Source organism: Sorex fumeus, unplaced genomic scaffold (assembly GCF_029834395.1).
Source record: "Sorex fumeus unplaced genomic scaffold, SorFum_2.1 ptg000044l, whole genome shotgun sequence".
In the NCBI taxonomy this organism is placed as follows: domain Eukaryota; kingdom Metazoa; phylum Chordata; class Mammalia; order Eulipotyphla; family Soricidae; genus Sorex; species Sorex fumeus.
This window is the reverse complement of record NW_026606101.1, coordinates 10,971,196-10,997,516: the sequence shown is the minus strand read 5'-3', so window position 1 is coordinate 10,997,516 and position 26,321 is coordinate 10,971,196. Positions and strand designations below refer to the sequence as shown.

The 26,321-nt window shown below is 60.1% G+C and overlaps 1 protein-coding gene across 1 annotated transcript; it reads left to right on the top strand.

Moving 5' to 3' along the window:
- Positions 1 to 2,582: 2,582 nt before the first annotated feature.
- On the top strand, positions 2,583 to 26,116 carry MYH7B (myosin heavy chain 7B). The gene is made up of 41 exons (XM_056121748.1): positions 2,583 to 2,711; positions 4,801 to 4,907; positions 5,070 to 5,213; positions 5,474 to 5,630; positions 5,830 to 5,857; positions 6,929 to 7,025; positions 9,321 to 9,344; positions 9,680 to 9,772; positions 9,877 to 9,940; positions 10,659 to 10,757; positions 11,191 to 11,294; positions 11,372 to 11,510; positions 11,706 to 11,824; positions 11,920 to 12,069; positions 12,211 to 12,381; positions 13,753 to 13,932; positions 14,020 to 14,152; positions 14,232 to 14,308; positions 15,078 to 15,165; positions 15,313 to 15,430; positions 17,295 to 17,418; positions 17,515 to 17,651; positions 18,399 to 18,654; positions 19,469 to 19,711; positions 20,398 to 20,574; positions 20,684 to 20,829; positions 21,264 to 21,354; positions 21,435 to 21,824; positions 22,324 to 22,450; positions 22,529 to 22,647; positions 22,739 to 22,935; positions 23,019 to 23,368; positions 23,474 to 23,598; positions 23,688 to 23,803; positions 24,077 to 24,473; positions 24,812 to 24,937; positions 25,017 to 25,187; positions 25,269 to 25,373; positions 25,444 to 25,539; positions 25,756 to 25,893; positions 25,973 to 26,116. The coding sequence occupies exons 1-41, from the start codon at positions 2,621 to 2,623 to the stop codon at positions 25,988 to 25,990; spliced, it is 5,832 nt and encodes a 1,943-aa protein (XP_055977723.1). The 5' UTR covers positions 2,583 to 2,620; the 3' UTR covers positions 25,991 to 26,116.
- The last annotated feature ends 205 nt before the right edge of the window (positions 26,117 to 26,321 follow it).

Here is a 26,321-nt window from a genome sequence, read left to right as displayed (position 1 = left end):
GGCTCTGCCATGCAGGCAAGGTCCTCTCGGTAGCTTGCTGGGCTCTCCGAGAGGGGCGGAGGAATCGAACTTGGGTCGACCATGTTGGCCGTTTGTAAGGCAAACGCCCTACCGCTGTGCTATCGCTCCAGCCCAAATGTCAAATGTCATAATGTTCTATTGTCATGAATTCAATTAAAAGCCACATTTTTTAATTAAGAACGGGAACTGACACGGAAAGATAGTCCAGCGGGGAGGGCACTTGCCTTTGCATGTAGCCAACATGTGTTCAATCCCCGGTATCCCATAGGGTCCCCCAAGCACCTCCAGGAGCTGCAAGGAAGGATAAAATCTTCCCCGTGACTGTTATTGGTAGAGCTAGAGTGGGCACTCTAGGAAAATAGTCAAGGGAGAGAAGCACAATGCCAGATGACCTCACTTAGGTGAGGAACACAAAGCAATAAAGCAAGGGATGGACAGTGGCTGTTGGTAACAGGAACTTTGACTTTTGAACTGCACTGGTGTCGGAGTCAACCTGGGGGATGGGCAGGGGGAGGCAGAGGAAGAGGAATAATAGAAGTAACAGGAGGGGGGAATCAATCACAACTTTGTAACCATATTACTTCTACTACAATTTCTAAAAGAGAAAAAAATCAGATAAAACTAACAAGAAAGAAACTGAGTCCCTTTCTCTTGAGGGCTTTCCCTTGACGGCATCTCCTGGGGGTGCGTGAGTTTCCTCTGCTTGTCTGGACCTGCTTTCAGCATGAAGGGGCGCAGAGGAAAGTAGGAGCAAACCTAAGGCAGTTCTAGAGCCATCACGAGGTTGGTTTCTCGGACATAGGTTACTCCACCCAGCAGGGATTTGGGGTTTCAGACCTCTCGATGTTAGGCTGTTGGTGAGCCGTCTAACTGTGGCCGAGAAGCCCTGTTTCTGGAGCATCTCTGACCGCCAGACAGTCACTTCCCAGTCTCTCGACTTTCTCTGGGTTGCTGGAGCCCAGCTCCTGCGCCTCCTTAGTCAAGCAGACAGCAACCCTGCACTGCAGCGTGGCAGGTCGTGGACTGTCTCCAAGGTGCTGGGGCTCTCGACCACAATGCGGGCAGGCAAGCCAGAATCACCCTAAGCTCGGGGCTGGAGCAATAGTAAGGTGGCTGGGGCACTTGCCTTGCACGCGGCTGACCCGGGTTTGATTCCCAGCATCCTATGGCCTCCCGAGCACTGCCAGGAGTAATTCCTGAGTGCAGAGCCAGGAGTAACCCCTGAGCATCGCTGGGTGTGACCCAAAAAGCCAATGAATAAATAAATAAATATTTTTTTAAAAATTAAAAAAAAATCACCCTAATCTCCATGAAGAGAGGAAGCAAAATGAAGTTCTCTCCAATGTAACATGGAGATAAATGATCATTATTCTGATTATTTGCAGTGCCAGGATTGGAGCTCAGAATCTCACACAGGTTAGTGGGCTAAGCTATATCCTGGATTCCTGCCTTTCACTTTGTCTGGTTTCGAGGCCACACTCGGGTACCATGTGGGCCCAAGGATTCAACCCAGGGCTCTCACATGCAAAGCATGTGCTATGGCCCGTGAGCCAGCTCCCTGGTCTGAAATGATCTTAGTCATCTTTTTCTTTTCTTTCTTTCTTTCTTTCTTTCTTTCTCTTTTCTTTCTTTCTTTCTTTCTTTCTTTCTTTTTTTTTTATCAATGCTTGGGATCAAACTCAGGGCCTCGCACATACAAGGCAAGTGTTTTCTCACTGAGTCACACCCCCAGCAGATTTCATTTGGACCCAGTTACTAGTTTCTATCCAGTTTATTGGTGAGACTTGGCTGGTGCTTCCTCTCTGTAGACCTCAGTTTCCCTGGATGTATACAGAGAACTGGACTAAAATCTCCCAGAGCACATTCTGCCCCCCACCCCACACCCCCTTGGCCCTACCAGTCTCCTGACTTTATTGTTTCTTGGAATCTTTCCGGTCTTTCCACACCCCCCCCCTCCGGTATACCCGGTGTCCGTGACTCTGTTTCTCTCTCAGAGCCTCACCCCTGTCTTCCCTTCTTGCCCCTGTCTTCCCTTCTCTCCTCGCCTGTGCCTCTCCTCTCTGGCATCTCAGTCTCTCAGCCTTTGTGATCCCCCGACAATGGAGGTAAAAATAGCCCTGGGGCTGTGCTGGTGGAGATAAAAGGGAATTTGCCTTTTGTGTCCTGTGGCCAGGCTGGGGGGGCAGAGACTGAGAGACTGCTGACAAAGCTCTCCTCCGCTGACCTTCACAGCGGCAATAAAAGGGGTAGCCCAGTTCCCTGCCGCACCCTGGCGCTAAGGTGGGTGATCGGGGCTGGGCTTGGAGGCGAAGGGAGGACCGGGTGGGGGGCACGAGGGACCTGGAGCGGGGGGGGAGCACCCATCTCTCCTTATCTGTGGGAGCCCACGCACTGGGGTTTGAAAGGGTTGGTGTGCGCGTGTTGGGGTCCCCAGGGAGACTCAACTGGGGAGTCCCAGGGAATCTCTCATTGTCAGGCCTTGAGGATTACTGGATCCTGCCCAGCCGGGGTCCCTGGCCCTTCAGTCCCAGCATCGTTCTGTTCCAGTGCCACCGTGCCAAGACCTCGTTGCTCATCCTTCACTTTCCTTGCCACCACCATGATGGACATGAGTGAACTGGGGGAATCTGCCCCCTACCTCCGCCAGGGCTACCAGGAGCTGATGAAGGTGCACACGGTCGCCTGGGATGGTGAGTGGGGGCGGAGGTGGTGCGGCCGCTGGGAAGCCCTCCCAGACTGTAGCTCGTGACGGGAGGGCTGACTGAGCTCTGAGCCGAAGATTCACTTGGGCTGATGAAATTTTTCCCCTCAGTCTGGGGCCCTGTGTTAGTCACTAGGTCTGGGACAAATCTGCGTTTGTTCCTCTGTCAACTGGGGTGAACATGCTGCCTCCTGGGGCTGCCACCTGTGGCTGCCGCGAGAGACCTTCGACATAAGGGTGGTGGTGGGGTACGTGCTCCCGGCGCCCACAGAGCCTGTGCTGGGTTTATTTTTAGTGAGAAAGTCTGCTTCTAAGACCGCAGTCCAGGCTATTTATGGGCTGTTTTGCTCAAAGGATGGAGGTGATGATGATGTTGATGTTGATGATGATGATGATGATGATGGAGATGGTGATGATGATGATGATGGTGGTGGTGGTGGTAATGGGGACAGGGGGTGTGCGTCCCGGGGAGGTGGGATTGAGATTGGGCCAGAGCCACGGCCCTATAGTCTCTGAGGAGCCCAGGCACCACACTCTGGGGCCTGATTTCGTGCTCTGTGATCACCAGTTTGAAAATCTTAATAGTGTTTAACCGGGGTGGGAGGGGAGATGCAGAAATATGATCAGGCCTCATCGAGGCATTTGGCTAGTACAGAAATTCCCATTGTCACTCAACCTACTGCCCACTTTTCAGGATAAAAATCACTCAGTGCCCCCTGGAAGACTACCTTCTTTAAGCAAAGAAACAGAAGGTGCTCCCCACTCCACCGTACTTGAGTGTCCACCACCACCCCCCCATCATTCTGGCGCCCCTGGGGGGTGGTGTTGTCCAGGAAGGGGAACACTGGGCTAGTAACTGACTCAGGAGGGCTGCAGCCTGGGTCTGGGCTTTCCCCCACCATGAAAAAGGTGAGAAACGCAAGGAGCCTTGAGCTATAAGGCCAGAGGCTGGGGAATTGGAGACCTACAAGGCCAAGTGGGAGGTGGGAGAGCCTGAAGGTGGGCTCAGTGCCCAAGAGTGAGGAGGCTCTGGACGGGCCTCAAGGAGGGCCTCAGGGGGTGCCTTAGGTGCCTGCTAGTGAGTCAGCTCTAGCTGGGATCCTGGGGAGGGTCTTTTTTTCTCTCCCCCCCCCCCCCACTTCTTCCCTCACAGAAAAGAATTCCAGGAGGTGATAAACAGTAAAATAAAATATTTTTGTTTAGAGAAATGTGGAGAAACATATACAGAGACAGAAAGAGATAGAGACAGAGAGAGAGAGAGACAGACAGACAGACCAAGATGGAGACAGAGCAATGTGTTCAAGAGAACAGTGGCTTCTCCAGAAAGGAGTGAGCCAGGGGCCTCAGGTTGGGATGCTGGCAAATCTCCAGGAGAGAATTTTTTTTAATTGAGTCACTGTGAGCTACAGTTACAGTTTGAGTTTCAGTCATATAATGATCGAACACCTATCCCTCCACCAGTGTACATTTTCCACCACCAATGTCCCCAGTATCCCTCGCCTCGCAGGAGAGAAAACGTTGAGGTCCCCCACCCTTTTTTTTTTTTTTTTGATGATGAATAGGCCCATGGAGATGAAGGGATATTTATTTATTTAGTTTTGGACCCATACTCAGCAGTGCTCAGGGGCTATTCAGTGCTTTGGGCCGTTTGGGGACCTTGTGGTGCAGCTGAACCTGGGCTTCCTGGGTGCCAAGCAGGGTCTCAGTCCGTGGAGCCATCTCTCCGGCCTTGGCAGGGATCTCTCTTGGCAATAACATGGATAACAACAGTCCATATTATTGCTTTATTCTTGCAATGCTGCATCAGCACTTACACCCCCAGAGAGCCAATGAATAACCTTCTACCACCGACCCATGGTCTGAGAATGATTTTCCTGAGCCAGGGCAAGGACTATGGAGGCAGGATCTGGAGCCACGGGTGCGATCACCGAGTCAGGGCATCTGAGGCATGGAGGGGCCCCCAGGGGCCGTCAGGGGGGTTCCCATCACTGGGATTATAGGAGCACGGCTTGGCTCCTCCAGTCCCTTGGGTGTGTCCCAGGCCTCTCACAGCCTCCATCTCTCTCCCCCTTGCCCAGGAAAGAAGCGGGTCTGGGTTCCCGATGAACAAGACGCCTATGTGGAGGCAGAGGTCAAGTCGGAAGCTGCTGGGGGCAAAGTCAATGTGGAGACCAAAGACCAGAAGGTTCGACTCCCGGGTGATGGGATCTTCGCTCCTCTGCCCCACGGGTGGAATTCCAATTCCTTCCTGGCCAGCGGGCTCTTCATGAAGAGTGCATGTGTGTGTGTGGGGTGGGGGGCTGGGGCGTGGGTCCGTGACCACCTCACAAAATGTCCTGGGAGGCAGGTACTGACAGTGCCCGAGGCTGAGCTGCATCCCATGAACCCACCTCGCTTCGACTTGCTGGAGGACATGGCCATGATGACGCACCTCAACGAGGCCACGGTGCTGCACAACTTGCGCCAGCGCTATGCCCGTTGGATGATCTACGTAAGAGGCGGGCCCACGGGAGGACGCGCAGTGTGTCCACGGGCTGTGCGGGTCTGGTGGTGGAGCTGGGCTGCCACAGGGGGTGGGCAGGACTGCAGTGGGGGTGCAGAAGGGGCCCGGCAGAGGTGGAGTCATGCTCCACGGGCCTGAGTGGGCGTTGGGCGTGGGGCGGCTTTTTGGGGAAGGGACAAGGGGCAAGGTGCGCCCTCCGATGGGAGCTAGACCCCCAGTCACTCGGCCCCCTTCGGTATCACCATCAGACATACTCGGGCCTCTTCTGTGTCACCATCAACCCCTACAAATGGCTCCCCGTCTACACCGCGCCCGTGGTGGCCGCCTACAAGGGGAAGCGCCGCACCGAGGCGCCCCCGCACATCTACTCGGTGGCAGATAACGCCTACAACGACATGCTGCGCAGTAAGAGCCGGACCCCCGCCCCCGGGACCCCGCTGCTCCCCCACCTGCTGTGTCCCGTGAGGCGGCCACGCTCCCGGGGGAGCCGGCCTCCAGTCCCCGGTGCCCACCTGGTCCTGCCCGTTTCTGCCCCTGGAGGATGGAGGAGCTGAGGGCGCCCGCCTGCCCGGGACTGACTTCCCGTCCTCTCCCCTTTCCCCAGACCGAGAGAACCAGTCCATGCTGATCACGTGAGTGGAGGCCCTGGGGTGGGGGTTACAGAGGGTGGGGAGCGTTGCTGGATGCCAGGAAGGGACTAAAGCCATCCCCAGGGCAGCGCTCAGTTGACCCAGGGTCTTCTCTGGCCCTTCCTGGGCAATGCAAACCAGAGCCCCAGAGTGACACCCAGCTGATACAGCTCTTCCCCAGGGCATGGAATTTTCTCCTCACCTTGCTCAGTCTCTAAGCTGATTCGGTCTGCTCAAGGGGAAGAGAGATTCTGTTCCCTTTCCACCTCCGCCCCATGTCCTTATCTGGGAATCTCATTTTGGATCCTTTGCTCACCCCCCAGGGAAGGGTGCTAGAATCAAGTTCATAACCATCAAGTTCATAACCAGCCAGTATGAAAAGGATGGTGTGAGTGTACGTGGAGTGTGTGTGTGTATGTTGAATGTGCGCATGAGTGTGGTTTTGTGCACGTGTATGTATTGAAGGTGTGTGTGTGTGTGTTGAGTATATGCATATGTGTTATGTTGAATGTATGTTGTGTGTATGTGTTGAATGTATGTTGAGTGTGTGTATATGTTGAGTGTGTGTATGTGTGTGAATGTGTGTGTGTGTGTGTGTGTGTGCGTGCGTGCACGCTGCCTGGTGATTAAGAATAGAACTTTGAAAGCAGAAGATCTGGGCTCAAGTTCTCACGTTTCCGTCCCTGCTGGTGGCCTTGAGCCTCATCAGTAAAACAGTCTCATCAGTAAAAATAGAAGAGCCCTTCCTGCCTACCAAACGGAGCTGCAAGGAGGCGGGCAGGGTACGTGTCCAGCACGTACCACGGACAGGCACTTGACTGCTCTGAGCCCCACTTCCTTCTCCATTTAGTGGGGGAGAGGCGGTACCTGAGACGGGAGTTACTGTGCAGTACACAGTTGCCTCTCGATGCCCTGCAGGGCTGCCTGTACACACTCTGACCTGTCTCTGGGTGGTGGTGTAGGGTCCTGAGTTGGAAGAGGGTGGAGGGAGGAGGGCAGAGGGGCAGACGTGGAGGATGGGAGAGATCAGAGTGGCCAGAAGGACGCTGGTGACTCGTGTTTGTGTCGTCCAAGCGGAGAATCGGGGGCCGGTAAGACGGTTAACACCAAGCGGGTCATTCAGTACTTTGCCATCGTCGCCGCCCTGGGAGACGGGCCGGGCAAGAAGGCCGTAAGACTCGCCCGCCAGGGCGCTGCTCCCTCTGCTTCCCACTGGTTTTCTTTCCTTCCCCCCTTTTTTTTTTCTTTTCAATAAGTGGATTCCCTTGCCCCTCCCAGCCCCGCCTGAACCCCCCACTCTGGTGGGGGGCTCTGGCTTAAGCAAGGCTTGAACAGAAACGACCCGCACTTCCCAGTGCCCTGTGACCCTGGGCCAGACCTTGTGACCCCAAGGCCACGCCCTGTGACCCTGTGCCAGACCCATGCCCTGGGATCCCGTGCCATGCCCTGTGACCCTGTGTCATGCCTGGTGACCCCATGCCAGACTCTGTGTCCAGGCCCACCCTAGGGCCCATCTCACAGAGGCCAGGCCACAGAGATCATCCAGTTTGTTTTGTCCCTTCATGGGACTTTCTGAGAGCCAGAGTTTATCAAGAGGCCACTTTCACCATGGAGTGAGGCCTTCGTGGCCTCCACATACCAAACCAGCTTCCGGCGGCCAGTGAGAGAGGCAGTGGGTAGAATTGGGGTGCCTGGGGTTCCCAACAATCAGTTAGGTGCCAATTTTGTAGCCCATGATTTCTGTACTTTTTGAAAATGCTTTGGGGAAAAAAAGTGCGACCCGTGTTGTATTTTTGTTTTGGAGGTATAATCTTCATTCCAAACCCAGAGCCAGCTGTTCAGAACTCTGTGGGCGCCCCCAGTCGTCACCCCCAAACCAGCTGCCTTTGCTTCCCGGAAGGCCCATGTCTCCCCCTCCCCCCAGTCCTGCTGAGCCTTGCTTTCCTCTGGGGCATCTTTATTTCTTGTTTTTTCTTGTTTTATTTATGTTTTGCGTTTTTTGGCTTTTCTTTGTTTTCACCTTTTTGCCTTTGCTTTTTTTCCTCCCCATTTGATTTTCTTGAGTTTTGATTTTGAATTTTGGCTTTGTTCCGCTGTGGTGGTTTTGGTTTTGGTTTTTGCTGTTGACGTTTTTGGTCCTTTGGCCGCTGTCCCCTCCCTCACCCCATCTTCCTCACCCCCAAGGTATCTCCGAGGATGCTGCAGAAAGGTGGTGCTTGGTCCAGCTGTGGGAATGGGGGAGCAGGGGGAGGCTGGACGGGCAGGGATGCAGCTGGGAGGGACACACCTGGGAAGAAAGGAGCCCTGGATTGTGGCTTTGGGGATGGGCTGGGGGTGGGGGGCTCAGGCTGGTCCCAGGCTGACCCCAAGCAGCCACTACTGGGTTGGAGCTTCAAAACCTTATCTGGCCCCAGCCCTGGGCACCCCCTTAGAGACCACCCCATTCCAGGGCCCTGAGTGTTTGGTGGGGTGGGGGCCTCTTTTGCCTCCACTGTAGAGGGAGGAGTTTTAAGTTGGGGCCTCCATGGAGGGGAGCAAATAACCCAAGACCCCTGGTACCCTGACCAAGTCAACTCCGGAATCCTTCCTTTTTTCCTCACTCTCTCTCCCGGGACTGCTGGGATCCCGGCCATGAAGAGAAGAAGGGGACAGGAAGAACAGAAATGAGACCAGGAAGGGCAGGTGGGATGCAGCTCAGCTCAGTGGCGGAGTATCAGTGACCTCAGTGGTCTCACATGAGTAAGGTCCTGGGTTCGATTCCCAGTACTGACTCCCAACAGGAGGCCGCTAGGAGGGGAAGGAGGTGCCCTTCCCCCAGGTGAGGTATACAGATGGCCCTGGGCTTCACAGGACTCCTAACGTACTCATTTGCATATTAGGGCTAATGATATGCACCATTATCTCGAATAACAGTATAATGATAAGCACCACCATTCGAATTCTGAATAACAGTAAGTGAACAATTTCCAGTAAGGGGCACAATACAAAGTCGGGGGTGGGATGGATGGGGAGAAGAGTGAAAGAGAGGGTGAAGGTAAGAAGGTTAAGAGTAGGAGGAGGTCTTCCTGCCTCAGAGCATCAGGGAGACCTTCCTGGAGGAGGAAGCACTGGAGCAAGGCTCTGAAGTCCTCATAGAAGGTTTTAGTCAATAGGAGATTTTAGCCAGCTGCCTCCAGGGTTGGGGACTGCTTCACAGAGGATGAAAATGTAGAAAGCCAGAGCTGGGGGATGGAAGGCTGTGAGCCAGACACCCCCTCCCCAGTCCTAAGCACCGCCCCCCTCCCCACCCCAAGCGCCTGAAGACAGCCTTGCTTGCTGCCCCTTTCTCTGGAGCATCTCTCCTTCCCGGGAGGGGGGTAGAGGCCAGGGCCACACCTGGGGGGTACTAACGTGCTCTGCCCCGCTAACGGCTGCCCCTGCTGTGGCCTCACAGCCTCTAACACTGTCCTCCTTCCTCCCCCTCCAGCAAGTGCTGGCCACCAAGACTGGGGTGAGTGTGGGCCGGTGGGTGGGAAAAGGGCACCGTGTGGGGGTCCCAGGAACTCCCTTCCCTCTCCCACCATGGGGGGGCCCAGTCTTGGGGACTGACAGTTCCCGCCACCACATCCCTTGTGCCAAGCTCCCCCCCCGCCCCCACTTAGCCTCACCCCCCCATCACACAGGGTACCCACTGGGACTCCCATTCCCATACCCACCCCCCACCCCTGCCCAGGGCACCCACTGGGGTTCACAGTCCTGGCAATCCCCCACTTCCCCAGCCCCCCACTCAGAGCACCCACTGGGATTGACAGACAGTCCTGTCCATCCGCCCTCCCCCACACCCAGGGCACCCTGGAGGATCAGATCATTGAAGCCAACCCTGCCATGGAGGCCTTTGGCAACGCCAAGACACTGCGCAATGACAACTCCTCTCGATTTGTGAGTGGTGTGGGGTGCGGGCAGGAGAAGGGAGGTGGGGCGAGCCATCCATGACAGGCCCGGCCCGGCTGAGACCCCCGGCTAAGGCGCCCCTCTGCCCACAGGGCAAGTTCATCCGCATTCACTTCGGTCCCTCTGGGAAACTGGCGTCTGCAGACATTGACAGCTGTGAGTCCAGAAGGGCCACCATGCCGCTGGCCTGGCTCTGCCTGTCCCCGTGTTGCCACCCCACTGTGCCCCTGGGCTGGACCCTTCTCCCAGCTGCCACTGCTCTGACTGCCCTTCAGCCAGGGGCACTTTCTCTCGGCCTCTGCGCTGACCACATCCTTTCCTGCTTCAAACCCTTTCCTGCCTCTCGCCGTCCTCAGAAAGAGGTGCAAAGTCTTCAGTGGCCAGTCAGGCCTTCCTGTTCCCTGGGCCCCTCCTCCTCGCCTCCCCTCTGCACACAGAGCCCCGTCCTCCCCGCAGCACCCCTGTGCAGCCACCGTGCAACACCAGGCACCCCGACCACAGCCCAGAGGACTCCCACACTGACCAGCTCCACCTGGGGCTGCCTGACCACATCCCGGTGGTTAAGCGGGGTCTGCGGTGATGGAACTGACCGACCCACGTGGGGATCCGTAGGGTGGGGATGGATGGACGGACGGTTGGAGAGACAGACAGATGTGGAGGCCCCCTTGTGGATACACTGACACCCACGCTGCCCTACGCTTGAGGGTGCGGGAAGGAAACAAAAGGAAAGACCCGGGAGAGACCCATTCACTCTCACACGAACTCGGGGCCAAGGCCCAGCCCTCACACCTCCCGCTGTTCCTCCCTGCTAGGAGGGGGCCCCCCACTCTGGGCAGGTAGGAGGGGCATGGTGAGCGGCACCCCCTTCTCACAGATCTCCTGGAGAAGTCGCGGGTGATCTTCCAGCTGCCCGGCGAGCGTGGCTACCATGTCTACTACCAGATCCTGTCAGGGAAGAAGCCGGAACTGCAGGGTGAGGGCGGGCGGGCGGGGTTCAGCTGCCCCGACCAGCCCCTCCCTGGTTCCCTCATGCCCAGCCCTGGGGTCTCCGTTCTGGGGTCAGTGATGGCCTTTGTTCCCGTGGGATCTGCACTGTCCTCGCCTCCCTGCACTGGGGAATGGGTCCCCTAGGCCATTTCCTGGCGGATTGTGTCTTCCCCTGTGCTGAGCCAAGAAGGGTCCCTTGGGGGCAGGATCTGGTGTTTCCAGGGCCCAGCAGCCGGTGGTAGTCTGGGCCTGAGGCGTGGACCACGGCTGAGGGATAAGGGACCCACAGGGGCAGCAGCCCGTTCCTCAAAGAATTGCCCTGAATGAAGAGCTGGGGAAGGGGGGTGGGGCAGGGCTGGCTAGCTGGGGGATTAGGCTCGTCAGGGAGTCCCAGCCTGGCCTGTCCATTGTGTCCCCAGACATGCTGCTCCTGTCCATGAACCCCTACGACTACCACTTCTGCAGTCAGGGCGTCCTCACCGTGGACAACATGGATGACGGGGAAGAGCTCATAGCCACGGACGTACGCGGGGCATACGAGGGGCGGCTGCATGGGGCATACCCTGCCCGCGCATCTCTGATGGCCCTGCCCCCACACAGCACGCCATGGACATCCTGGGCTTCAGCGTGGATGAGAAGTGTGCCTGCTATAAGATTGTGGGTGCCCTCCTGCATTTCGGCAACATGAAGTTCAAGCAGAAACAGCGGGAGGAGCAGGCGGAGGCGGACGGCACGGAGAGTGAGGGACCCCCCCCCCCCCCGCATCCCCCAGCCCTGCCTCCCTGATCATCTCACGTCCTGTCCCCTCACCTGACCTCCTCCATAACCTTGGCCATGCCTTGATCCCTCTGCACTCCCTCTGAGCACCCTACACTGAGGCGAGGGGAGCCCCCATGCGGGGCTGCTCCCCTCCTGACCCTGCGTGCCCTGCCAGGTGCCGACAAGGCCGCCTACCTGATGGGCGTCAACAGTGGGGACCTCCTCAAGGGCCTCCTGCATCCCCGCGTCCGTGTGGGGAATGAGTATGTGACCAAAGGCCAGAGCGTGGAGCAGGTGAGATGCCGGCTGGCCGGGACCCCAGGGGTGGCTGTGGTGAGCCCCTCCCACCCCCACTGCCCGGTCCCAGCCCGGTGGCCCCCCTCCTCCAGGTGGTGTTTGCTGTGGGGGCTCTGGCCAAGACCACCTATGACCGGCTGTTCCGATGGCTGGTGTCGAGGATCAACCAGACGCTGGACACAAAGCTGCCCAGACAGTTCTTCATCGGGGTCCTGGACATTGCTGGTTTTGAGATCTTTGAGGTGGGAGCAGGCCCATGATGCACCTCCCCGCCACCATCCTTTTATTTTCGGGGCAGGGAAGGACGTGGGGACAGGGTCCTGGAGATGGAGGAGGGGGCTCATGGACCATCCTGCCCCTCTGTGGTCTGTCCCACCCGGCAGTTCAATAGCTTCGAGCAGCTGTGCATCAACTTCACCAACGAGAAGCTGCAGCAGTTCTTCAACCAGCACATGTTCGTGCTGGAGCAGGAGGAGTACAAGCGGGAGGGCATCGACTGGGTCTTCATTGACTTTGGCCTGGACCTGCAGCCCTGCATTGACCTCATTGAGAAGGTGGGACCGGTGGCAAGTGTGATGATGGTGATGGTGATGGTGATGCTGTGTATATGTGTGTGGTTGTGTGGTGGTGACGGCGGGAGTTCATCGTGTGTGTGTGTGTGTGTGTGTGTGTGTGTGTGTGTGTGCACTCCTGAGACCATTGCGACTCCGCGTACGTGTCCCCACGGAATGTGCGCGCGCGTGTGCGTGTGAATGTTGGCGAGGGGCTCAGGGCGTCACTGCCGCAGTGCGCAGGCATGTAGGTGAGTGGGGAAGCGCAGTCTGCGTCCCCAACGCCTGCTCCACCGCCCCCCTGTGGATGCGCGCGGGACTGCAGCTCGGCGGACCCTGGGCGGAGCTGCCCCGGAGCAAGGCAGAAGTGCGTGGGTTGGCATTTTTGTTGTTGACCTTATTGAGCAACCTTGTATGTATTTACCCACTGGTGCTTGCCTTGCATGTCGCCAATCCCGGTTTAATCCCGGGCACTGCACCGTCCCCCAGAGCACCCTCAGGAATGACCCCTGAGCATGAAGCCAGGAGTAGGCTCTGAGTACTGCCAGGTATGGCTCACCCCCACCGCAATAATAATAAAAATGAGAAAAATGGTTCCCCTTTATTCTCTCTTTGGGGTACTTTGGTTAGTTTTGCTACACATCTTCCAACCTGGGCCTCACACTCATTTTTCTGAATCTTTTATAGACACAGACTCATTTTCCATCCTACTTTTGTTTTTCTTTCCTTTGGTGGTACTTAGGGTTTACTCGCCATACCGTCTCTTTGCTTAGGGGTTGTACCCAGAGGTGTCCAGGTCAACCCTGAGGGCCTGCAAAGCATGTGCTCCAGCCCACTGAGCTGTTTCTCTGCCTGCTCATCCTACCTCTTCTCTGAAACTTAAACTCTAATTTTTTTGAATTGTAAGCGGTGTTGAAGATACAATGGTTTACACAGCAGAGGGTTTCCACATGTTTCTCTAATCTCAGGCTGTTGGACCTCTGGGCAGTTGAACAGCCTCTGGGCAGTTGATTGGTCTGGGCTGTTAGCCGCACCTCGAAAATCTCTCTTTGCCCCTTTGGGAGGTACTTCAGGGTTAGTGGGGGCAGGACCAGAGTGGTCAGGAGGCAGGTGAGAACAAGCCCTCTCATCAGTTTCTCTTGGGCCAAAGGACAAGCTAAACTGGAGGGGCAAGCTAAACTTGTAGGGGTCGTTTGCCGGGGGGGGGGGGGCGCGGTATTCTCTCTCAGGAGGTAGGTTCTGCCACTGGGCCTGGTCTCCATCTGCCCAGTGGGGACTCCGTTGGGGGCTCTGTAAGGCTCCCAGGGAAGGGGGCCAGAAGAGGGCAGCCAGGCCACCAGGCTGAGAGACCCTTCCTGCCGCTTCCCTGTCCAGCCGCTGGGCATCCTGTCCATCCTGGAGGAGGAGTGCATGTTCCCCAAGGCCTCTGATGCCAGCTTCCGAGCCAAGCTCTATGACAACCACTCGGGGAAGTCACCCAATTTCCAGCAGCCCCGGCCTGACAAGAAGCGCAAATACCAGGCCCACTTTGAGGTGGTCCACTATGCAGGCGTGGTAGGTGCCGCCACCTCGCCCGTACTGTGCCCCTACCCCCCGCCTCCGGGCATCACCACCACTCAGCACCAGGATGCCCTCCACCAGGTGCCTTACAGCATTGTGGGCTGGCTGGAGAAGAACAAGGACCCCCTGAATGAGACGGTGGTTCCTATCTTCCAAAAGTCACAGAACCGGCTCCTGGCCAACCTCTATGAAAACTATGCAGGTTCCTGCTCGGGTGAGTGCCAGGGGCTGGGCTAGTTTGTGCGGGGCCTCAACAAGATGCCCCCTGGGGTGACGGTCCGTGTTTCTCCTAGCCGAACCCCCCAAATCTGGGGTGAAAGAGAAGCGTAAGAAGGCGGCATCATTCCAGACGGTGTCCCAGCTGCACAAGGTGAGCCCTGGGCCGGCTCTTGGTGGGCTCTCCCTGCTCCGCCGTGGCCCCTGCTCCGAGCTCCGCACCGGGCGGGTGGCCGTTAAGACTTGCAGTGATGTTTAACTCCTCACACGTGAACATCACAGCAAGTCTGTGCTGCTGCCTGTCCTCTTGCTGCCTGGGCAGGGTTGGGGTGCTGGGGTGGGAACCATGGGGGCCTGTGGAAGGGGCACACAGGTGAGCTGAAGGGGGAAGGAGCCACCCAGAACAGAGTGAAAAGATTGGGGGTATGGGCACACTTGAAAGAGAGGGTGTTTTGGGGCTGGAGCGATAGGACAGTGGGTAGGGCATTTGCCTTGCATGCGGTCGACTCGGGTTCGATTCCCAGCATCCCATATGGTCCCCTGAGCACCGCCAGGAGTAAGTCCTGAGGGCAGAGCCAGGAGTAACCCCTGAGTACCACCAGGTGTGACCCAAAAGTGGGGGGGAAAAGAGGGAGGGTGTTTGGGCACACTCCATGGGAGCGAGGGTGTGAGGGCACCCTTGGTTAGAGGGCGGGTGTGCGGGCATGATTGGTGGAAGGGAGGGTGTTCAGGCACTTTTGGTGAAGGGGGAGGGTGTGCGGGCACCCTTGATGGGAGAAGAGTATGCGAGCACTTTTGGTTAGAGGGAGGTTGTGGACAGACTGGCTTAGGTGCTGATCTCACTTTTCTCAGGTGACTGTCACTGCCATTTCCCATTCTGCTTCTCTGCCCCTCCTGTGCCTCTTCCCCTCTTCTACCCCCAGGAGAACCTCAACAAGCTGATGACCAACCTGCGGGCCACACAGCCTCACTTTGTTCGTTGCATTGTCCCCAATGAGAACAAGACTCCAGGTAGTCACCCCAGGGCTGAATTGGGGAACCTGGTGGACTAGAAACTGGATCTTCCCCTACCCCTGGGCCTGACCCCCTGAAGGCCTGTGTCTGGACCATTGCTGTGTCCCCTGACCTGACATTCCCGCTATTCCGTGCTGTGTCTAGGGGTCATGGACGCCTTCTTGGTGCTCCACCAGCTGCGCTGCAATGGGGTCCTGGAAGGGATTCGGATCTGCCGCCAAGGGTTCCCCAACAGGCTGCTCTACGCAGACTTCCGGCAGCGGTGGGTGTCCTGCCCCTGCCTTGGCTCCTCCTCTGTCCACCTACAGTCTCCTCCCACCCCAGGGCCCGTCCACCTGAAGTCCTGTGTCTGGACTATTGCTTTGTCCACTGACCTGACATTCTTTCCTTCTTACCCAGCTGGAGGCTGCAGCCTGGGGACATGGAGGGAAGGGGAGGGCACACTTAGAGCCAGCTGCCACCCAGTTCTCATCACCTGGGAGGGTCTGGCAGGCACCGGGTGGGAGGTGGTGCTGGTGCGCTGGGCAGAAGCTAACCGGTACGTGTTGGAGACAACCTGTGGTCCTGCCAATGCCTTGGGTCCACCATCAGAAGGCAAAGACACAGGTGCCCCCCCCCACTCTGGCTGAGCAACTGGGGAGTTGATGGGGGCGGGCAGAGCTGGGGTTAGACTTGGCATGATGCTGGTGCTGTGAGCACTCCACCGGTGCTCCCATCCCCTGTGCTCCCTGCTTCCCTGTGGGTTTGGTTTTGCCAGCTCCAAGTGCTCATCACTCCCTCCACTTCCAGAAGAGATTTGGTCCTCTGCTGAACTCGTGGGTGTGAACAGACACTCAACCCCCATTCTTGTGGGCTCATTTTCCCACAGGGTGAGATCACTCAATCCACAGACACAGCCTCCATCAGTCTTTTTATTTGGTTTTTTTTTTGGCTTTTTTTTGGGGGGGGTCACACCCAGCAATTTTGTGGGGTTACTTCTGACTCTGCACTCAGGAATTACTCCTGGTGATGCTAGGGGGACCATATGGGATGCTGGGAATCGAACCTGTGCTATCACTCCGGCTCCACAAAGACTAATTTTTACAGTTTTTAATTAATTAATTAATTAATTTAAATTCCCTACTGTTGCAGGGTTAGGAACGTTTTGCCCTCACATCCCTCGCCCACAGCATCTCCCATTGGAGGAGACACTGATTACAGTTGATGGCCCCTCAGTGGCACACTGTTGTCCTTCAGGAAGCAGTGTTTGTCTCGGGGTTCACTCTGGGTGGGGTGCATCTCATCCCAGCTGGAAAGTGCTGGAGAGCCTGGTTCGCGGGCCCAGGCTGGAGCGGGGTGCTGTGCACCCCTGCTTCTCTGCACTGCCTTCCTCTGCCCGTGTGTGTCTTCGTGCCGCCCTGCTGCTGGGCCCCACGCTGGACAGCTCCACTCCCGCTCCCGGCCCAGAGTCCTTGACCAGCTGTGCTTCCACGGCACCTTCTCTGTATTTTTGCTCTCACTGTAGCACTGTAGCACTGTCCTCACGCTGTTCATTGATTTGCTTGAGCGGGCCCAGTAACGTCTCCATTGTGAAACTCGTTACTGTGTTTGGCATATCAAATACTTCATGGGTAGCTTGCCAGGCTCTGCCATGCGGGAGAGATACTCTCGGTAGCTTGCCAGGCGGAGGAATCAAACTTGGGTCAGCCAGGTTGGCCGCGTGCAAGGCAAACGCCCTACCCACTGTGCTATCGCTCTCACAAAGTGATAAATTGTACAAAGCGATAAACTAAGTGGTAAGTCAGAAACTGGCCCAAGCGCTGCCTCTCAAGTATATCCAGGACCAGAAGCAGCTGGGGCAGCAAGGGGTGGAAGATGGCTCGGGGTTCAGGGCCTCATACCTACTGCGCAGGATGGGAGTTTGATCCCTGGCACCACACAGCGCCTCCTGAGCACCACAGGGTGAAGTACCTGGTGGCCCCCATCACTGTGGTGCCCGAATGTCACCCCAACCACTTGGGAAGTTCCTCCCACAAAACCCCGCAGCTCAACTCAGATACAGGGAAGCCAAGGTTTGGAGGCGAAACTGTCTCCCCAGCCAGCTTGACCAGCGGGCTTCCAGGGGCCTGAGAGTCCCGTGTCCCCAGGTACCGCATCCTGAACCCCAGTGCAGTCCCAGATGACACCTTTGTGGACAGCCGGAAGGCCACAGAGAAGCTGCTGGGCTCACTGGACATCGACCACACCCAGTACCAGTTCGGCCACACCAAGGTGGGGTGCCTGGAGTGTGGGCTGCCCCAGGCTGTGGGGGGTTTGCTGGGTCGGGCTGCTGAGTCAAGGGTTCCAGCTGGCTTCCCTGGTCCCCAGGTGTTCTTCAAGGCGGGACTCCTGGGGGTGCTAGAGGAACTCCGGGACCAGCGTCTGGCCAAGGTGCTGACCCTGCTGCAGGCCCGCAGCCGGGGCCACCTCATGCGCCTCGAGTACCAGCGCCTGCTCGGAGGCAGGTGGGTGTGTGGGGAAGGGTGGGGAAGGGCTCAGGGGGGTGCTGTCCCCCAAGTGTGAAGTGGAACTCTGCCAGGACAGAGGGTCCGATCACCACTGAGAGCCTGCTGGAGTGGCCACAGGGACTTTGGGATTTGGTTCGTGCCTCTCAAGCTCAGCTTCCATTTCTTTGCTTCAAAAACTGGGTTAAGAGCACATGAGACCAAGGCCGGAGCCCCAGTACAGTAGGGGACGTGCTTTTCTTGCTTGCACTGCATGGGGCCAACCCGGGTTCAATCTCCGGCACCCCATACGGTCCCCAGAGCACCACCAGGAATGATCTCTGAGTGCAGAGCCAGGAGTCAGTTCTGAGCATCATCAGGGCTAATCGCCTCCTGCACAAAGGGCACACGTGACCGTGGTCATCTAGTATTGCTCTTGCATTGTCCAAGTTCCTAGGTGCTGGGCCTTGGGCCAGGTACCTGTTGGCCTCATCTGGCTGCAGTGCAGTTGGCCCTGGGGGTGGTTCCTTTGCCACTGCAGTGGGGGTGGGGTGGGAAGTATGGTGTCACATGAGTCCTGTGGAGGTCAGGACTCAGTTGGGGCTCACAGCCCCCGCCCCAAGCTTCTCTGCGCTACTTTAAAGGCTGGGGGTGTGGGGAGTCTGGTGTGTGTCCCCTCCCCCGCCCCGCCACTGAGCCCAGGTCAGGAAGCAGCGGTGCTGTGGCCCCAGGGGTCAGCTCCGAGTCTCACAGGTGCCCCCTGCGCAGGGACGCGCTCTTCACCATCCAGTGGAACATCCGTGCCTTCAACGCGGTCAAGAACTGGTCGTGGATGAAGCTCTTCTTCAAGATGAAGCCCCTGCTGCGCTCGGCACAGGCGGAGGAGGAGCTGGCGGCGCTGCGGGCAGAGCTGCGGGGGCTGCGGGGGGCTCTTGCTGCGGCCGAGGCCAAGCAGCGGGAGCTGGAGGAGACGCATGTCAGCGTGACCCAGGAGAAGAACGACCTGGCGCTGCAGCTGCAGGCGGTGAGGGGGAGGGGGCGGGGAGCGGGGGCCTCGGGTCCTCCTGGTGTCCCACCCACAGCCCTAGCTACTTTGAGGAAAAGCCATGCGTAGACCCCTGATGGCCAAGCTGGTGGACACTGTGGCCTTGTCTCTTTCCCTGTTCTGACAGGCTATGAGATGGGGCGCAGGGCCCCGAGTCCATTCTCTGCCTTCCACATCCTCACCCCTGCTCCAGCTGTCCTTCCGCACCCCCAGTTCTCCCCGCAGGGTTCCCTTCTCAGGCAAAGGATACTGGGAATCAGGTGGCAGGAATGGCAGTAACCAGAGGGCAAGGGTGCAAAAAGTCCCCAAGCAATGCTGTGGCCACCAGGGCGACACCTGGAGCTGGTAGGGTAGGGGCCGGAACTTGGGGCCTCACCATGCTGGGCACGCCCTCTGGCCCTTGAACAGACATTGAGTGGATCTGTGTGCCAGTCCCCGGCTCTGCACGCAGGCCTGGGCCACAAAGCCCACCTGCTGCTGGTGGGTCTGACTGGCGACCCCCTGGGCTGTGCAGAGCTGCGCCCTCCCCCAAGCCTCTGCCAGCACTTTCCTCCTTGTGCCTCTGTTGGGCCTCGCTCATGCCTGCCCCTAGCTGTCCTGCTACTCCTTGGCCTGGGCTGCCTGCACACCTGAGCCCCCAGAGCTGGCTTGGTTCCCCAAAACCAGCCGAACGGGGCTGTCGTCAACCCTTTGTACAGAGAGATGAACTTCCTGTGCTGGGCCGGCCCAGTGGTCCTTGGTGGCTCTCCCTAGCACGGCCTCGGCATACGTCCCCTGTCCCTGGCCCCTCCAGGAGCAAGACAACTTGGCTGACGCTGAGGAGCGCTGCCACCTGCTCATCAAGTCCAAGGTGCAGCTGGAGGCCAAGGTCAAGGAGCTGGGTGAGCGGCTGGAGGACGAGGAGGAGGTGAATGCGGACCTGGCCGCCCGGCGACGCAAGCTGGAGGACGAGTGCACGGAGCTCAAGAAGGACATTGACGACCTGGAGCTGACGCTGGCCAAGGCCGAGAAGGAGAAACACGCCACCGAGAATAAGGTCGGGGCTGGCTGCCTCGGGCCTCAGTTCCCTCCTCTGTGGGATGGACCCTGAGTAGCACCAACCTCTCAGGACAGCCCAGGAGCCGCTGTGTGACGAGCTCGTCCCCACTTGTCCCTTGGGGCCTGGCACCTGGGCAGACCTGCTCTGTCCTGGCCTGCTGGCCCTGGAGGGCACACACCCCATTTCCCCAACTCTTCCTCTCTCTCAGGCTGTATTCACAGAACTGGGGGTTATGGTCTTGCTGGGCGTGACCCCTAAAACAGTAGGCACCTACTGAGTTTTCCTGCTGGGCCGTGTACTATGCAGTGGGCTTGGTGTGCATTTTTCTCCCTAATATAACTGGCACTTTTTTGGGGGGAGGAATTGTCTCCCCATTCCAAGTCATGCTTGGCATGGGTGCTGCTTGGCTTCAGCAGCACTGGGGGTCCCCAGGGCCCCCTTGGTGGTACTCAGGGGGTCCTGCAGTGCTGGGTACTGACCCTAGGGTTTGTGCATCTGCCCCAGGCCTTTGTACCATCTCCCCAGCCCTCTCATAACTACCAGAGGAGAACCATCCTCCATAAGGGAGGAGCCTGAGAGGACTTGAGGGAAGAGACTCGCCCGAGGTTCCCTAGATGCAGGCAGGGGTGGCTGGCGGGGGGGATGCAGGAGGGACCCACACGGTGACCCCGACCCTGGCCCAGGTGAAGAACTTGACCGAGGAGATGGCGGCGCTGGATGAGTCGGTGGCTCGGCTGACCAAGGAGAAGAAGGCCCTGCAGGAGGCCCACCAGCAGGCACTGGGGGACCTGCAGGCCGAGGAGGACCGTGTGAATGCCCTGGCCAAGGCCAAGATCCGCCTGGAGCAGCAGGTGGAGGACGTGAGTCAGGGCCACAGTGGATGGCACGCTCGTGCTCGTGAGTGGGGGTGGGGGGGGCAGGTGACCAGCAGTCCGGACCCTGAGGCCCTCCCTGCCCCCACACCCACAGCTGGAGTGCTCCCTGGAGCAGGAGAAGAAGCTGCGCATTGACACTGAGCGCGCCAAGCGCAAGCTGGAGGGTGACCTGAAGCTGACGCAGGAGTCGGCGACAGACGCTGCTCAGGACAAGCAGCAGCTGGAGGAGAAGCTTAAGAAGTAGGCTCACAGCTGGGGCCCGAATGGGGCTCACATCTGGGGCCGAAGGGGGCTCACGTCAGGGGGCCCGAACTGGGCTCATATCTCAGGACTCGAACTGGGCCCAAGTCTGGGGGCCCAAATTGGGCTCATATCTTGGGGCCTGAATTGGGCACATGTCATGGGGTCCAAACCGGGCCCGTGTCTGGGGGCCTGGATTGGGGCCGTGTTGGGGGGCGGTCCTGTAGCTGCCCCTGGCTGCGCCTGCCCTCACAGACATGAGTATGGAGGGTTGAGGTGGGGTCACTAGGGTGCAGGGTTGGCTGCCATGTCCTCCTGAACCCAGGGGCCTGGCCAGGTGCTGAGCTCCAAAGGGGACACAGCTGAGGCACAGGGGCAACAGCGGGGTGGCCCCACACCGGGGTGTGGGGCGAGCTGCGGCCTGTCGCCCCCAGGAAGGACTCCGAGGTGAGTCAGCTGAGCCTGCGGGTGGAGGACGAGCAGCTGGTGGCGGCCCAGCTGCAGAAGAAGATCAAGGAGCTGCAGGTGTGTGGGGTTGGGGTAGGGTCGGGGCTCCGAGGCCTGCGGGGGTGATGGTGAAGGCGCTGCACCCCCGCCACGCCCAGGCTCGCGCTGAGGAGCTGGAAGAGGAGCTGGAGGCCGAGCGGGCGGCGCGGGCCCGCGTGGAGAAGCAGCGGGCCGAGGCGGCACAGGAGCTGGAGGAGCTGAGCGAGCGGCTGGAGGAGGCGGGCGGCGCGTCGGCCGGCCAGCGCGAGGGCTGCCGCAAGCGCGAGGTGGAGCTGGGCCGGCTGCGGCGGGAGCTGGAGGAGGCGGCTCTGAGGCACGAGGCCACGGTGGCCGCCCTGAGGCGCAAGCAGGCCGACAGCGTGGCCGAGCTGAGCGAGCAGGTGGACAGTCTGCAGCGGGTGCGGCAGAAGCTGGAGAAGGAGAAGAGTGAGCTGCGCATGGAGGTGGATGACCTGGGGGCCAGCGTGGAGACTCTGACCCGCGGCAAGGTGTCTGTCCACCTCCTGACTGACCTCTGACCCCTATCCTTTCATGACCCAGCTCCCATTCTACCTCTACCCCAGCCCCGATGCCAGCGGTCGACCCCCTTGTCCTTCACACTCATGTGCCTGATTCCCAACCCTGACCTTCCAAGTCCTTGGACCTGGTTCCCCAAAATCATTATGGCCTTGACCTCGGAGCTCCCTTGACCTCTCACTTAAGACTTACGCTCACACTTCCTGTTCCTGAACCCCAACCTTGACCCCTGACCCTATCCCACCTAATCCTGTCAGCTGAGCTCTGCAGGGTGCCCTAGCTGCGTCGAGACCAACCTCATCCCAACCCATGGGCCTCAGGGCCAGTCCAGCCCTCACTTTTGGTTGGCCACTGGAACTTGAAACCTGCTTTCCCCTGACCCCTGGGTCCGTGACCCCAGCCCAAGTTCCCTAGCTCAGTTGGGCAGCTCTGGATTCTTTCTCTTATCCTTGTCCTCAACCCCAACCTCAGGCCAACGCCGAGAAGCTGTGCCGGGCCTGCGAGGACCAGCTGAGCGAGGCCAAGATCAAGGTGGAGGAGCTGCAGCGGCAGCTGGCGGATGCGAGCGCCCAGCGCGGGCGGCTGCAGACCGAGAGCGGTGAGTCCGGGGCTCAGTGCCGGCCTCCTCTGTGCTGCTCCTCGCCCCCCTCACCCGCCTGCTTGTCCCCACCCGCAGGGGAGCTGAGCCGCCTGCTGGAGGAGAAGGAATCTCTCATCAGCCAGCTGAGCCGCGGGAAGGCCTCGGCCACCCAGAGCCTGGAGGAGCTGCGGCGGCAGCTGGAGGAAGAGAGCAAGGTGGACGGGCTGGTGGCGGCCACGGGCGGGTGGGGCGAGGGGCCAGCAGGTGCCCACCCACCTAATGCCGAGGTCCCGGGGGTCCCTGCAGGCCAAGAGCGCCCTGGCCCACGCCGTGCAGGCTTTGAGGCATGACTGTGACCTCCTGCGGGAGCAGCACGAGGAGGAGGCTGAGGCGCAGGCGGAGCTGCAGCGCCTGCTGTCCAAGGCCAATGCCGAGGTGGCCCAGTGGCGGAGCAAGTATGAGGCGGACGCCATCCAAAGGACCGAGGAGCTGGAGGAGGCCAAGTGAGGGCTGCTGGGTCACCTGGGGCGCGGGGAGAGGCCGGGGCTGCTCCGGCCCACCCTCACGCTGTCTGTGCCCGGGCTAGAAAGAAGCTGGCCCTGCGGCTGCAGGAGGCTGAGGAGGGGGTGGAGGCCGCGCACGCCAAGTGCTCCTCGCTGGAGAAGGCCAAGCTGCGGCTGCAGACCGAGTCGGAGGACGTGGCCCTGGAGCTGGAGCGGGCCACCTCGGCCGCCGCCGCACTCGATAAGAAGCAGCGGCACCTGGAGCGCGCACTGGAGGAGCGGCGGAGGCAGGAGGAGGAGATGCAGCGGGAGCTGGAGGCTGCGCAGAGGGAGGCCCGCAGCCTGGGCACCGAGCTCTTCCGGCTGCGCCACAGCCACGAGGAGGCGCTTGAGGCCCTGGAGACGCTCAAGCGGGAGAACAAGAACCTGCAGGGTAGGAGCACCACCTGGGGCCACCCCAGAGTCGGGGAGAACAAGGCCACCCGGGCTGGGGCTGGGGCCCTGGCGGTGACCCTTTTGGGCCCTCTCTGCCCTGCAGAGGAGATCAGTGAGCTCACGGACCAGGTGAGCCTTAGTGGGAAGAACATCCAGGAGCTGGAGAAAGCCAAGAAAGCGCTGGAAGGGGAGAAGAGCGAGCTCCAGGCGGCTCTGGAGGAGGCTGAGGTCAGGGGCCGCTGCCGCTCCCCTTGGCGCTCCCCTCCTTTAACTTGGCCCTGGGCCCCCACCCCCATGCTGCCAACTCTGCTCCCCAGGGGGCCCTGGAACTGGAGGAGACCAAGACTCTGCGGATCCAGCTGGAGCTGTCCCAGGTCAAGGCCGAGGTGGACCGGAAGCTAGCGGAGAAGGACGAGGAGTGCACAAACCTGAGGTTGGGGAGGGGGGGGCATCCGTACTCAAGAGGGTCTCCCCTCTTTCCCTGGGGGATGGAAAGGCAGAGCCGGCTGTGCTCACGGCTGATGGGGAGACCTGCCAGCCTAGGGGTGAAGCTCTTGTGTGACCCAGACCCAGACCCAGGCGCTGGGGAGGCTGGCCGAGGGGGTTTGCTCCATTGCCCACGCCCCGGGCGCTGGGAGCCCGGGAGGGGCAGGGCCTTCATGGCGTCAGGGGTGCCGACCAGTCTCTCTGCCCCGGCCCGCCCCAGGCGCAACCACCAGCGGGCCGTGGAGTCCCTGCAGGCCTCTCTGGACGCCGAGACGCGGGCTCGCAATGAGGCGCTGCGGCTCAAGAAGAAGATGGAGGGGGACCTCAATGACCTGGAGCTGCAGCTGGGCCACGCGGCGCGGCAGACGGCCGAGGCGCAGGCGGCCACCCGGCTGCTGCAGGCCCAGCTCAAGGAGGAGCAGGCGGGGCGGGACGAGGCGCAGCGGCTGGCCGCCGAGCTGCGGGAGCAGGCCCAGGCCCTGGAGCGGCGCGCCGCACTGCTGGCCGCCGAGCTGGAGGAGCTGCGGGCCGCCCTGGAGCAGGGCGAGCGCAGCCGGCGGTTGGCGGAGCAGGAGCTGCTGGAGGCCACCGAGCGCCTCAACCTCCTGCACTCGCAGGTGTGGCCGCGGGTCTGAGGGTGTGGCAGCGGGCGGGGTGTGACCGCAGGTGGGGGAGGGGTGTGGTCGCGGGCCTGGGGATTGGATGTCGCTGCGGACTGGGGAATAGGGGGGGCAGGGTGTGACCGCGGGCCTGGAAGTGTGACCGTGGGCGGGGGTGGGGTGTGATCACGGGCCTGGCGGTGAGACCGCGGCCGGGGGTGGGGGGGTGTGGTCCGGTCGCGGGCTGGGGGCGTGGCCGCGGGCGGGGGCGTGGCTGCGGGTCGCAAGTGTAGGCGGGGGTTGGGGGCCGCTGGCCGGCGCGGCGACGCGTTGGCTCAGACTCTGCTGCCCCCCAGAACACAGGCCTCCTGAACCAGAAGAAGAAGCTGGAGGGGGACTTGGCTCAGCTGAGCGGAGAGGTGGAGGAGGCGGCCCAGGAGAGGCGGGAGGCGGAGGAGAAGGCCAAGAAGGCCATCACCGATGTGAGGCGGGGCCGGGACCCGGGGTGGGGGTGCGGGGCGGGCGACCCCGGCTCACGGCCGGCCTCGGCCCCTGCTGCAGGCGGCCATGATGGCCGAGGAGCTGAAGAAGGAGCAGGACACGAGCGCCCACCTGGAGCGGATGAAGAAGACCCTGGAGCAGACGGCGCGGGAGCTGCAGGCCCGGCTGGAGGAGGCAGAGCAGGCCGCGCTCCGGGGCGGGAAGAAGCAGGTGCAGAAGCTGGAGGCCAAGGTGGGTGCGGCGGGGCGGGCGGCGGGCGGCAGGGGGGGCGGCCGAGGGCAGGCGGACCCCCACCCCGCGCGCTGTGCGCAGGTGAGGGAGCTGGAGGCAGAGCTGGACGCGGAGCAGAAGAAGCACAGCGAGGCCCTCAAGGGGGTGCGGAAACACGAGCGGCGCGTCAAGGAGCTGGCCTACCAGGTGGGTGCCCGGCCCCTCGGCGCGGGCGGCCCTGATTCCAGCCAGAGCTCACTCGCCTCTGCCTGTGCAGGCCGAGGAGGACAGGAAGAACCTGGCTCGCATGCAGGACCTGGTGGACAAGCTGCAGAGCAAGGTCAAGAGCTACAAACGGCAGTTTGAGGAGGCGGTAAGCACCCCTGGTTTGGACGCCAGTGGTCAGCCCCCCTGCAGCCCTGCCCCAGGCGGTCTCGCCCAGCGCCCCGTCAGCAGCACAAACCCCAACCTCGATGGCTGCACCCGGCCCCCTGGAAGGAGCGTCCTGCGCCCGTTCTTCCTGCTGTGGGGGTGGGGGTTGCCAGAGGACCGGTTCAGGGATGAAGGTGAGTGGCCGGCCTATTCCCAGGAGCAGCAGGCTAGCACCAACCTGGCCAAGTACCGCAAGGCCCAGCACGAGCTGGACGACGCAGAGGAGCGGGCAGACATGGCCGAGACGCAGGCCAACAAGCTGCGGGCGCGGAGCCGGGATGCGCTGGGCTCCAAGGTGAGGGTGGTGTGGGGTGGCGTCTGGCCCGGGCCTGGCACTGCTCACCCTGCTCACCCGGCTGCTCCTGTCCTCACAGCACCACAGTGATGCCTGAGGACGCCTGCTGGGGCTGGCCGCACTCCCCGGAGCCTGCCCCCGCCCGTTCTCCTCCTCCACCCCAAGCTGCTGTGCCTCAGCGTTCCCAGGGCATACCATGCCCCCAAATAAACACCGAAGTGACACCCCCAACTGCCTCCTCGTTCTTTAGGGTTCGGGGAGCAGGAGAGGACATGGTACCATGGACAAAGTCAGGCCCACAGCAGTCATGTAAAATAAAGTTCTTTAATAGTCTCCATTTAATTGGTTTATTTGTTGTTAATAAATTGGCAGCACAGAGAGGGGCCAGGGTGCTCCCTGCCCGCTCCTGTGTCTGGGCTCAGGCAGGA

What these genes read in the sequence shown, in the direction of transcription:
- MYH7B (XM_056121748.1), top strand. Translation starts at nt 2,621, where the DNA reads ATGATGGACATGAGTGAACTGGGGGAATCTGCCCCCTACCTCCGCCAG. An exon ending in GCACACGGTCGCCTGGGATG is followed by an intron (nt 2,712 to 4,800) that starts GTGAGTGGGGGC and finishes CCCCTTGCCCAG; the next exon opens with GAAAGAAGCGGGTCTGGGTT. An exon ending in CTGGTTTTGAGATCTTTGAG is followed by an intron (nt 12,070 to 12,210) that starts GTGGGAGCAGGC and finishes CCCACCCGGCAG; the next exon opens with TTCAATAGCTTCGAGCAGCT.